Source organism: Etheostoma spectabile, chromosome 10 (genome assembly GCF_008692095.1).
Source record: "Etheostoma spectabile isolate EspeVRDwgs_2016 chromosome 10, UIUC_Espe_1.0, whole genome shotgun sequence".
Classification (NCBI taxonomy): Eukaryota; Metazoa; Chordata; class Actinopteri; order Perciformes; family Percidae; genus Etheostoma; species Etheostoma spectabile.
The window spans coordinates 1,344,753-1,357,916 of record NC_045742.1 but is presented as its reverse complement, the minus strand read 5'-3'; the positions used below and the strand labels follow the sequence as shown (position 1 = coordinate 1,357,916).

The window sequence follows — 13,164 nt, the reverse complement described above, 5'->3', positions numbered from 1 at the left end:
TTTTTGTACCCAGATGCTGTTGCTCTGCATGCTCCTTGGTGCTTCTCCAGTGACACGGATGCATGAGCAGCAGGAATTAAATTTTTCCTCCTGTGGCTCAGTGTGAATCTTTTCTCTGGCAGATAAATGTCCGAGTTACAACCATGGATGCTGAGCTGGAGTTTGCCATCCTGCCCAGCACTACTGGCAAACAGCTTTTTGACCAGGTACACTGTGCAGTACAATTACAAAACAGGTGCTCTGACGGATGAGTGTGTGATTGTGTTAATTATTGGTGTGTTCAGATAGTGAAGACGATCGGGCTGAGGGAAACCTGGTTCTTTGGCCTCCAGTATCAGGACAGCAAAGGCTTCTCCACCTGGCTCAAGCTGAACAAGAGGGTGAGGGGAATGTTTGTGTGTCAACTTTACATCCCCTGATGGCATAACCTAACCCCCGCTGGCAGCTGGATTTAACTGAACACGTGATCATGACTGTGGTTTTGTCAACCCAGTGACACTAATGAGTACGTATTTCTTCATTCCCTCTGTTGTTGGTTGCCGGTCCCAGGTGACAGCTCAAGATGTGAAGAGGGACAACCCTTTGTTGATTAAGTTCAGGGCCAAGTTTTACCCTGAGGATGTCGCGGAGGAACTGATCCAGGAGACAACCCAGCGCCTCTTCTTCCTACAGGTTGGAGATGAGTACATGCACATGGACATTGTTTTTAAAAGGATTACTGCTGTAAATTTGACTTAATCCCTCTTATGGATTTTATGATGATGGCACCATTTTGTATTTGTATGCAATAAGAGGGATCCAAATCTATGAATTTACTCTTGATATAAACAGAGAGTAACCTTCTTATTGAAACAAGAATAGGAATCAGTTAAATGCGCTTTAACAGTCTGAAGAAAGTGGATGTCACAATGTTAATAATGCTGTTGTACACAAGCCGTTGTGTATGACACCTTTACACAAACAGCGTCATAAAACATTAGGGGCCATTAATGTCTCAAAGCAGAGCATTTTGTTTCCTTTCTATGTTTTAGGTAAAAGAATGCATCCTAAATGATGACATATACTGTCCACCCGAGACTGCGGTGCTCTTGGCATCGTATGCCGTTCAGGTCAAACAAGGAGACTACAGGAAAGACTATCACGTACCGGGGTACCTCACGAGAGAGAAGCTGCTGCCACAGAGGTACTGAGTTCTATGGTAATGAGTGTTAACCAAAGTTCAATGGAATTCCAGTTTCTGAATTTTAACTGGTGTGTCCTCTTTACTGATAACACCAGGGTTTTGGAGCAGCACAAGCTGAATAAGAATCAGTGGGAGAATAGAATCCAGGTGTGGCATCAAGAGCACAAGGGATTGCTGAGGTACTGCAGGTGTCTTAGTCTTCTTAAAGTCGTAATGGAAACAAGTTCTCTGTTGCTCATATAATTACTCCACACATCAGGGAAGACGCCATGGTGGAGTACCTCAAGATAGCCCAGGATCTGGAGATGTACGGGGTCAACTACTTTAACATCAAGAACAAGAAAGGATCCGAGCTGTGGTTGGGAGTGGACGCGCTGGGGCTGAACATCTACGACAAGAAGGACAAGTAGGTCGCAGTTTATGAATGGAAATGGTTTTTTGTTTCAAATCCATGTAGGCCTACTGTTGTATGCTAATCTTGCTTGACATTCATGGTCCCCAGTAGAAGAATACTACTGATGTTGGTGATCCCTCATGTGCTCTGGTTTATTGGCATTTCTTTAAACCAATCACAATCGTCTTGGGCGGGGCTAAGCGTAGTACGGCGCAACGGCGCCTCTGCTACATAGCCTCAACAGAAAACTCAGATTGGACAGATAGTCTAGCTAGCTGTCTGGATTCTCATAAATCGATGGGAGTTTAAAATGCCAACACAAAGGAAGCCCAAGGCAACAGATGTCCGGACTAAATGAGTGAAATCTGGCGGAATCTCTGTTGGAACGTCAACGATATAGACTAGTTGATAGTGCCTGACCTTTCATTTGGCATCATAACGTGTTTGACATTATTGTTCTTTTGTGAAATGTCTTGACAATTATTAGATGGATTGTCACAAAATGTGATACAGATATCCATGTTAGGATCTCATTGGATCCTAATGACTTTGACGACCCCCTTACTTTTCCTCTAGAGCCACCATTGACAATTGTTGAATTTTGTACAGACATTCATTTGGTTCATCCCATCGCATGAATTGTTATGACTTTGGTGAACCCTTAAATGTCCCATATTGTAAAAGGTAAGATTTCCATGTCATTTTTGATTATAAAGCATGTTGAGGTGCTATATAAATACTGTAAAAGAATCAAACATTCAATCCACAGAAAAATGCAAATAGCCGTATTCATAACCTGTGCTTTTAAACAAGCCGTCTGTACAATTGTGATGTCACAACTATGCATTATTTAGGTAGAAAGTTCAGCTACAGTGCTGTTCCAGTCATTCTCCGGCTGCAATGATGATGCAGAGATTCAGAGAGGGGCAATGTAGAAGAGCCGGAAACCCTGGCCAATCAACTTTTCTTTTTCTTTTTTTTACTTTAAAGCAATTAAACGTGTTCTAGTAGAAAGTCCAAACATACATATGAAGCATGATAAACATAATATGGGACCTATAATCAGCATATGCATTGTCACTGTCACTAAAGTTAGCATTTAGCTCAAAGCAGGGTTAAAGGGTAAGGGTAAGGAGAGCCTCACAGAGCTGCTAGCTTGGATGCAAACTTTTGTTTTCATAACTATGTTTTAACTGTGTGTAAAGAACATCGTTCTACCCCTGTTAACTACAGTGGTAAAACAACATGTCCATATTTTACAGGATGACCCCAAAGATTGGCTTCCCCTGGAGTGAGATCAGAAATATTTCCTTCAATGACAAGAAGTTTGTCATCAAACCAATCGACAAGAAAGCTCCGGTATGCAAAACACATTATTATTAGTGAGTTATCTTTTCTGTGCAGGTATGATAAGATTAGTCATGGAATTTTGTGGATGCGATTAAAGAGCTGCTCCTTCTCCAGTCCTCAGGGTTTAATAAGTTCACTCCGAGAACCTCAGGCCTGGACTTGCTGTGGTGTTCAGGACCTGTTTTCCGAGTCTTTGTTTGTGTTTTCCAAAAAGTGAGCATCAGGGCGTTCCTCTCGTTTGTACTGCAGATGATCCAGGTTTTATTACCTTCTTCAACGCCCCTGCTTCTAAAAATGATTTAATGTCTTTTAATGAAGTGTCTTGCATCCTCAGTGGTGGAAGAAGAATTCAGATCCTTTAGAATCCTACACTGTAAAGATACTCTGTCACAAGTAAAAGTACTGCATTGATAATGTTACATAAGTAGAATTATGTACGTATGATCAGGAAAATGTACTTAAAGTTCAAAAAGTAAAAGTACTCAATGCAAAAAAATTCCTCTCATTTTAGAAACAGTTTTAATGATCTAACCTTCTCAGCTGGACTTGTAGGCTGTTTTATTTTGGTTAGTTTCATTTAAAATAAAACATCAGATTTTATAAACGACACGTATTTTGTGTGCAAAAATCTTATTTTGTAAAGTAACAAAAGCTGTCAGATAAATTTAGTGGAGTAAAAGTAGAATATTTCTCTCTGAAATGTATCAGAGTAGAAGTAGAAAGTGGCATGAAAAGAAAAGACAAGTACCTTAAATGTGTACTTAAGTACAGTACTTAAGTAAATGTCCTAAGTTACATTCCACAACTGATCCTCTATCATTAGAATGGACAGAGTTGTTATGATCGGTGATTTTAATATTCACGTTGATGACGTTTCTTGCTGTTTTGCTGCTGATTTTCTTAAAGTCAGTGAGGATTTTCAATTCATTCAACTGGTGCCACAAACAATAGGGGTCATACCTTATGGACCTTATTGTACGCTTGATTTAAATATGGATTTTGTCTGCCATAGGGGCTGCATGTTACTGACCGTGCATGCTAGATTGACTGCACAGTAAATGTGTATGTTACTCTCATTTTAATTCTCAGCTGAGAATGTTTCTGCAACATTTGACCCAGGTGCAGTGTTGTCTTCTCATTAAATGTCTGGTCCCCTCCTTGAACATATGTTGCTCCTCCATTTTGGATAAAGGGGCTCCAAGTAAAATGAGACTTCCCTCCCTTTCCTCCATCCACGTTCACTGCCTCTGTCACAAAGACCTCTTAAATTGAGTTTAACAATATGGTTCGGGAGGCTAGGGCATCTTACTTTGCTAACCTCATTTCCTCCAGTAAATGCACCCCGATAATTCTGTTTGACACCCTCAACAACACCGTCACTCCTGCACCTCCTGATGTGCCTGTCTTTTCAAATAGGGATTTCAGTGACTATATCTCTGTCTTTGTGAATAAGATTAGGGCATCATCCCCTCTGCTACTCCCTTTTCTGTTTATTCAACTTAGCCATCACTTTTGAACAGAAATTTCCCTGCAAGACTTTACTGATCTGGGCAGTATGAAACCTTCCTCAAGCCCTATAGATATTTTAACAACTTCCTTGCCTAAAAATGTACTAAGCGAGTACGTTTATACTGCATTTTGGTCCTAATATTTGCTCTTGTGAAGCACTTTGTGACTTAGTTCTGTAAAAGGTGCTACATTTACATTACACAAATGTATTAGTATTACTACTACTTAGAGATATGTTTATTGAGATTTATTCACTGTGGCTAAAATCAGGAGTCGTATATCCTTGTTACTGATGAAATGACCAATTTGGCAAATGCATAAATTACATTAAGTAGTGTGAATTGTGTGAATTTAGCCTCACACTACAATTTGCCTGTATGCACACATTTGAGGAAAGCATCCTCAAATCTGAGGATGAAGAAAGAGGTTTGAAAAATGTACGACATTATCCTAAACGAGACTATCCCTCTAGGATATAAACCCATGCAAACAGTAAAACTGATCTGAGATGCTTCTGATGTGCCATATATCCCTGATTGCCCATTTTTGTATTAAAGGACTTTGTTTTCTACGTCCCTCGTCTTCGCATTAACAAACGGATCCTGGCATTGTGTATGGGGAATCATGACCTGTACATGCGTAGACGTAAACCTGACACCATTGAGGTGCAGCAGATGAAGGCCCAGGCCAAGGAGGAGAAGAACAAGAGGCAGATGGAGAGGTAGGAAGGAGGACATAATGAAGGCTTTTATAATAGTTTTACAGTGTGTTCTCTCTGCTTTAAGAAAGAACTGTCAGGAGATTTTTTTTCAGATGTGTATATATGAACAATTCTCCTGTCAGGGCTCTGCTCGAGAGTGAGAAAAAAAAGCGAGAAAATGCCGAGAAGGAAACAGAGAAGATTGCTCGTGAGACCATGGAGCTGATGGAGAGATTGAGACAGATTGAAGAGCAGACAAAGAGAGCTCAAGATGGTCTGAAAACTTTCTGAATACAACTGGAGATGTATTTTTTGTGTTTAAAAACATCAAAAGAATTGCTTAGTACATTGAAATATTTGTAATTTTAGGATTTCTACAAAGCTTACACTATACAGGCCTGTCTGAGTATATGTATGTAAAGATTTTTGCGCACATGTGCATGGGTGTTTCAGAGCTGGAGGAGCAGACACAAAGAGCTCTTGAGTTAGAGAAGGAGAGGATGATTGCTCAGGAGGAGGCTGAGCGCCTGGACAAGGACCGCAGAGCTGCACTGGAAGCTAAAGCAGCCCTGCTGTACCAGTCTGAAACCCAGAGCAGGAGCCAAGAAAGCCTGGTACTCAAAAACACAAAATACACCTTCATGCTGGGTTTAATTCAAACTCCAGCTGAATCGATTAAATTAGACGGTGGTTGCTGTAGTCCTCATTCAGCCATGACACCAATTTCCTTTATTCCCATGATCAAGGACTCATTATGGTGTATTTACATATATTGATCAAGGCCACCTCTCAGCTAGAAAAAAGGCTGCTAAATTATTGATGTTGTAAAGTGATTCACAAATTCAGCTTAAAAGTACATAATAAATTATACACATTTTAGCTGATTAAATAGAAAGACAATCAAACTGAGCCGTGATGCTGCGTATAACATATGCACAGACACACGCACACACATATTTTCTCAAACACACAAATGTGCGACCGACTGCACAACGACTTCAGATGAAGAGTATGCTTAACTCTCTTCCCATTGGTGTGTGTGTGTGTATAGGCCACTGAGCTGGCAGAGCTTACCTCTAAGATCTCCCAGCTGGAAGATGCCAAGAAGAAAAAGGACGAGGAGGCGAATAGATGGCAGAAAAGGGTGAGAATTAATGACAGAGCCTTGAGAAAGATAAAGGATGACTCAAACGTGAGCAAAGACGGATGTCTGACACCTCGAAGTGTTAGGCCAAGGCAAAGTAGATGCAGTGCGTCAACCACAGACAGGTAATCAGTAGACTTAAAAATTGTGATAGTATGAGTTTTATACGTGTCACTGCATTGTCACAGTTAGCAACCCTCAGCCCTGTAAAGCAATAATTGGCTAAAACATGTATTTATGTGTATGTGTGTAATCTAGCTGCCAGTGTTGACAGTGTTGCCCGCCAAATTACAAAATTCATCCGCATTTGGCGGGTGGTCGGGTGTTAATTTCAGGCCCTGACCATGGGAGACTCTTGCACGCAATGCTGTGTAATCACTTTAGTCAGAAGTGAAATGTTGGCCTCATTAGTGAGCGGTGAACTAAAACAACGTGGGATTCAACAGGAGATGGGCAGGTTATAACAAAAAAAAAAAAAAAAACATTTGTCATTGTAGTTTTGGTGTTTAATTAGTCTCCATTATATATCTGTTCATGCTTAGGGAGAAAGAAAAATACAATTTCAGTGGATTTGGGGTCAAATGCCCCTTTAACTAGTACTAAAAAGTAGAGGCAAAAGAGCCACATGTCACCAAAGACATTCCAGTTTTCTTCTACTCCCAAAAAGCACTTTCATATATTTCACTGTCATAGTAGCCTACAGATAACATTCCCTAAGGAATATCACATTTTGGAACCAATCGAGTATAGGCTACTTGCACTTTAATATCCAACCACAGCGCTTTACTGCAAGTTGTGTGTGTTGACAGGCGATGGTGGTAGAAGCTGATTTGAAGCAAACCAAAGAGGAGCTGAAGACTAAACTCATGGGTGTCCACATCCAGGATTCTGTCCAACCCCCTATGCATGAGCACGATGAGACGGATGAGAGCAGTGACGAGGCGAGCGCTGAGCTGACTACTCCGGGCATGGTCCGAGACCGCAGTGAGGAAGAAAGAGTAACAGAGGCCCATAAGAACAAGAGGTTGCAGAAAAACCTCAAGGTAAGGTTCAGTGAACATAATCAAATTTCCTATTTCGTCGAGCTTCTGTTCTCTTTCTCACCTTCAGGTCAGAGGTGATGTGAAGCTAGAGATTAGCTGTACCTGGGCTGTCCTGGACCTTTTAAGAGTGTGTGGTTCTATGGCAATGTTGGTCTGTCGGTTAGACTAGAATATCTCAACGACTATTGGATGGATTGCCATGAAATTTTGTGCAGGCCTTTGTGGTCCCAATAGGATGAGTTCCACGGACTTTGGTAACCCCCTTGACTTTCGTGCTGCACCAATCACATCGCTGTATCTCATATAGGCGGGGCCAGAGGCCAGCTGCACCAATCACATCGGTGTACCTGATATAGGCGGGGCCAGAGGCCAGCTGCACCAATCACATCGATGTACCTGATGTAGGCGGGGCCAGAGGCGAGCTGCACCCATCACATCGGTGTATCTGATGTAGGCGGGGCCAGAGGCCAACTGCACCAATCACATCAGTGTATCTGATGTAGGCGGGCCAGAGGCCAGCTGCACCAATCACATCGGTGTACCTGATGTAGGCGGGGCCAGGCGGGGCCAGAGGCGAGGTGCACCCATCACATCGGTGTATCTGATGTAGGCGGGGCTAGAGGCCAGCTGCACCAATCACATCAGTGTATTACATGTAGGCGGGGCCAGAGGCCAGCTGCACCAATCACATCAGTGTATTACATGTAGGCGGGGCCAGAGGCATGCCGACTTTGGTGATACCCTGGCTTTTCCTCTAGTGCCACCATGAGGTTCGACATTTGAGTAAAACATCTTGACAAATATTGATCCTCTGACTTTTTTTTAATCTCGCCTCATAACGTCAAAATTTGAATTCTTTGATTTATGAGTAAATACCAGAAGAATTATGAAATTCCTATCATCCTTAGTTATACTTTGTCTTTTGTCCTAATTAGAAAATATTAACATGCTAAGTGGCTTAATTAAAATAGAACTCTGGTAAATAATGAAAGCATGTCAGTTTGCTGACTTTAGAGCTGCTGACTGTTTGTTTCCAGACAATCTCTGGCTCTCAATCAACACTTTTACACGTTTCATTTATTAACAAGCTTTACTAGAGGTATGGGCCGACATGTGTCTTAGCTTATTACACTCCATGCCATGGTGGCTGCATCTTCCAAGTGTGTCTTTCTTTGTAGTTTGTGATTTGAAAATCAAATTTTTGTTGTGAGATTATATAAAGTGGTTGTTTTTGCCTTGCCTGTTGTCACAGTCAGAGAGAGCTTTTGACTATGCAGTAATATATTAGTGGCCAAACCAGATGTTATTCACATTTGGGGCTTGGGGAGCTTTTACTATTTCTGGCAGCGATATGAACAATTTTTTGATCCCTAAGATGAGAGAATGCCTAAAAACCTGTACATAATTTTAGAAAAACATGTTAATTGTTAATAGGAAATCCTCCTAGAGCCTGCATCTTGTTTTTCATCCAGTTGTTTTCCAACTCTCTTCATCATTCTTAAACCAGAACACAACAAATATTTTTGTCAATCCCGCGGCAATAACAAGTAAAAATGTATGTTGCTGTTTTCAAATTGCAAAACATAGGTAGTTTGGGTTTAAACAGCATTATTAATCTTGAAACTTTTGTTAAACAGTCTGAACTGCAAAACAAAGCATACTTAGTAGTTTAAAAAAAGTGCTCCTATTATGCTCATTTTCAAGTTCCTAATTGTATTTAGAGGTTATATCAGAATAGATTTACATGGTTTAATTTTCAAAAGACACCATATTTTTGTTTTTATACTTTGTCTTTTGTCCTGCAGCTCCTCTTTTCACCCTGTGTGTTGAGCTCTCTGTTTTAGCTACAGAGTGAGACATCTTACTTCTGTTTCATCTTTATTGTGATTCGCACATGCTCAGTAGCTAGGTAAGGACTACTAGCCAGTCAGAAGCAGAGTATGAGGGCTTGTCCTGACAGTACCTAGGTAAGGACTACTAGCCAGTCAGAAGCAGAGCATGAGGGCCCTGACAGTACCTAGGTAAGGACTACTAGCCAGTCAGGAGCAGAGTATGAGGGCCCTGACAGTACCTAGGTAAGGACTACTAGCCAGTCAGGAGCAGAGTATAAGGGTCCTGACAGTACCTAGGTAAGGACTACTAGCCAGTCAGAAGCAGAGTATGAGGGCCCTGACAGTACCTAGGTAAGGACTACTAGCCAGTCAGAAGCAGAGTATGAGGGTGTGTCATGCTAGCAGCTAGGCGAGCATTATAACATGTTACAAAGTGACGGATGTTTATTATGGAAGTATAACTGGACAACAGCAGAGCGGTTTGGAGCAGAACATTGTTTACTGTTGGAGCTGGTAAGTCCCTTTGGGGGGGGACTTTGGGCTTTTTCACTTTGTAAACCTATAATGCGCAAAAACCAGAAAGCATAATATGAGCACTTTAAGATTGCATTCATCCACACTAGAACGTTTTCATTTTTCGTGATCTCATCAACACAAGTCTTAGGCTCTGTTCCAGAAAGGATCTCCATCCATGTTAACACATGACAGCGTATGTCACATGACCAGGTTACTCTGTGGTTGAAAATCATTTAAACTGAAAATGCAGAAAACAATTTGGAGACAGAACAACAATGGCAGTAAAAAAAAAGACCAGGGTGTTATTTGTTGGGACCGACAACAAGGTGGAACTTTTGCTGAAAGGTAAACCTACCTCACCTATAAGTCTGACGGATGTGCATCTTTGTTTCTGCCATTCCACACCCGGGAGTTTTTAAACTCAAACGGTGTCAGCAGTGCTTGGTACTCAGAGCAGCGTGGACATGATGCTTAAATGTAGCAAGAGATATACATTACTTAGAAACGCATTAGTGTGGATGTAGCCTTAGGAAAGCCATGCATCCTCCTAATGCTCTGGCTGTCTAGTTTGTGGTTGAAAAGTTTCATGAGTTTCACAACAGCTCATTTCAGATAGTGAGCTCGATTTTTCTCACTACAATAAAATGGCTAGGAATTAACACCATCACACTTCCAATACATGTCGGTACATTGTTTTAGAAAAACATGATTATTGCCAATGGACAAATCCCCCTAGAGCCTACGTCTGTTTTGTATCCGTCTGTTTTGTATCCAACTATTTTGCATCCAACTGTTTTCCAACTCTCTTCATCATTTTGAAACCAGAACATAACAAATATTGAGAATGACTAATGCTCACTCCTGCTGCCCAAAAAGAGGCCAAATTGAATGTTGTTATTTTTTAAATGGCATATGTAGTTAACAATTTGGTGTAAACAGCATTAGTAATCTTAAAACCTATTTTGCAAAGTGCTGGAGTAGAGTTTACCCAAAGAATGTTTAGCTGACAAATCTACATTTCAATCCATCCCATAATAATCTGGGCTGTAACTGCAACGTATACTTAGTAGCCAAAGATCGCATTCAGCCACACTATTACAGTTTCATACAGTTTGAAACAAAAACAATCTCGTCCACACAAGGCTGTTATCTGCATGTCACATGACCAGGTTACTCTGCTGTGGAAAATCATTTAAGTTCAAAAAGACAGAAAATACGTAAGAGAAAGATCAACAATGCCAAAAAAAGTAAGACCTGTGTGTTATTTATTGGGGCCGTCAACAAGGTGGAACTTTTGCTGAACGGTAAGCCTACCTCATCTACAAGTCTGACTGTATCTTTGTTGCCAAAAGTCTCTGTTTCTGCCCGTCTACACGATAACACAACCCGTTTTTTTTTCTAAATAAGGTACTCGGAATGAGGGGCGTAGCACAAAATTTTGGGCCCTGTAGAAAGGCATCGTCTATGGGCCCCTCCCTGCAGACACAGCTATCCATTCCAGCACCTTTTTGGGCCCCTCTGTCTGATGCCCCTGCTTGGAATCAGAGTAGTGCGGACATGATGCTTAAATGTAGCAACAAGTTAAGTTTTTAAACAAAAATTAGTATGGATGTAGCCTTAGGAAAGCCATACATCCTCTTAATGCCCTAGCTGTCCAGTTTGGGGTTGAAAAGTTTCATGGGGCTCTGAGAAGTCACAAGTCATTTTATGTATTGAGCTCAAGTTTTAAAAAATGTGTCTCACTACAATTAAAAGGGCTACTATAGGGATTACCACATCATCACACAGGAATGCAAGTGGGGCATTGAATTCAACAGAATCTCAGCTTTCCAGTATTACCCAATTACTCCTTGGTGCTGGCCATATCCCCCCCCCCCCCCCCCCCCCCCCCCCCCCCCCCCCACTGCAGCCTCCCCCGACTTCTCTCTGCCTGATTACAGCTAAATATCCAAGTCATCATTAACACTGTAAAAATTCCTTATCCATAGCATCCGCTCATTGCAACATAGCTAGTTTGCAATACAAGAGAAGACAGCAGGGACATTTTTTGAAAGCATTGCACCCCCAGCAACTAAAGCGGAAGTTACACTAGTTCTCCTGTAGCCTGGAATCCAGAACCCAAATCTGAAAGATTAAGGGTCTGGCACTGAGTAATGAAAATCCATTTGAAAATCTCACTGCACGCAATTAACGTGAATTAGAACTACAGGTTTTTTCACACATACCAAACCCTGGTAGATTTAAGGTTGAAAGCGCCTCCCTTAGGTTGGACCTAGAACTGAGTGGATTCTCAGTGCGTCGTGGTAGCTCACCTGGTTGAGCGTGCGCCCCGTATACTAAGCCTCAAGTCCTAACTGCAGTGGGCTGGGTTTGAGTCCAACCTGTGGCCTTTTGCTGCTCTTCATTCCCCCTGTCTTTAGATGTCCTGACAAATAAAAATAATCTGAAATAAGTCATCATAATAAAACATTGTTACTAGTACTGTATCATTCTATTGGTTTTATCAAGAAGTTACAATCTTATCCAGGCTGAGGCCTATACAAATGAAATAAAACCTCACAGCCAAAACAAGACAAGGTGTTGTATAGAGGACTGGACTTAATAACTTTGGACAATAGAGTGTTTTGAGATGGGGATTGAGTGAGTACTGGGGTCAGGTAAAGAGAGGGGTAAGGCTTCTGAATAGTCTCCTGAAGAGTCTCAGGAAAGAGGATCTTATCCACTGTGTTTTTGTGTTCTCTTTCAGTTCCTGAGCACGGAGCTGGCTGGAGCTGTAGACGAGAGCAAAAAGACCCCCAATGACCTGATCCACGCTGAGAACGTGAAGGCGGGCCGGGACAAATACAAGACCCTACGGCAGATCCGTCAGGGTAACACCAAACAACGCATTGATGAATTTGAGTCCATGTGAGAGCTAAGCAGAGATGATGAAACTGGAAACGTTGAGAAATTTTAGAAGTGTAGGTGCAAATCATTAGATCATTAAATTATGACAGCAAATTATATTGTTACCACCTTTAGTGTCCTTGATCAGGATGCCATTCCATCTGGAAACGAGTAAGAACCGACATCTGTAGATAATATATTTTGAATTTCATAGGAACAAAAACACATGCATGTCTACTTCGGTGTTGCAAACATCATCTGTGCTGTCAGTTATGAATAGTGTTGCTGTTGTTTGCAATGGCATTTAACGCATTTGCAATTTCATTGTGCCAAACTAATGAAAACTTTATTATTATTGATTAATAAAAGCAATGACATTCGAGACACTTGCGTCTAAATGTTCCAAATAAAATACACATGAAACACCATGTGTGCGTTGTTTGTGCATCCATGTGAACGAGGACGGATCCCCTTCACTGTGCCTGGAGCAAACTGTTCGAAAACATTCAACTTGTCTATTGAGTATAAATAAACAGAAAATAAAACGATTAAATTGCCGCTGACATACTGTAGGACTTCCTTCATGTCCCATAACTGCACATCAGCT

At 41.4% G+C, this 13,164-nt stretch overlaps 1 protein-coding gene across 3 annotated transcripts in view; it reads left to right on the top strand.

The window, feature by feature from the left end:
* Window positions 1-12,773, top strand: part of LOC116696794 (moesin) — a 13,881-nt gene extending 1,108 nt beyond the window's left edge. For 2 of the 3 annotated variants that reach the window (XM_032527971.1, XM_032527970.1), the window contains 13 exons: window positions 123-206; window positions 285-380; window positions 550-672; window positions 1,032-1,183; window positions 1,279-1,362; window positions 1,443-1,589; window positions 2,840-2,936; window positions 4,994-5,157; window positions 5,280-5,410; window positions 5,590-5,750; window positions 6,188-6,280; window positions 7,090-7,323; window positions 12,418-12,773. In XM_032527971.1, coding sequence (XP_032383862.1) covers window positions 123-206; window positions 285-380; window positions 550-672; window positions 1,032-1,183; window positions 1,279-1,362; window positions 1,443-1,589; window positions 2,840-2,936; window positions 4,994-5,157; window positions 5,280-5,410; window positions 5,590-5,750; window positions 6,188-6,280; window positions 7,090-7,323; window positions 12,418-12,582 — 1,731 coding nt within the window. In that variant the 3' untranslated portion in view covers window positions 12,583-12,773. The remainder of the gene's footprint in view (window positions 1-122; window positions 207-284; window positions 381-549; window positions 673-1,031; window positions 1,184-1,278; window positions 1,363-1,442; window positions 1,590-2,839; window positions 2,937-4,993; window positions 5,158-5,279; window positions 5,411-5,589; window positions 5,751-6,187; window positions 6,281-7,089; window positions 7,324-12,417) is intronic. The other variant, XM_032527972.1, reaches the window with a different exon arrangement.
* The last annotated feature ends 391 nt before the right edge of the window (window positions 12,774-13,164 follow it).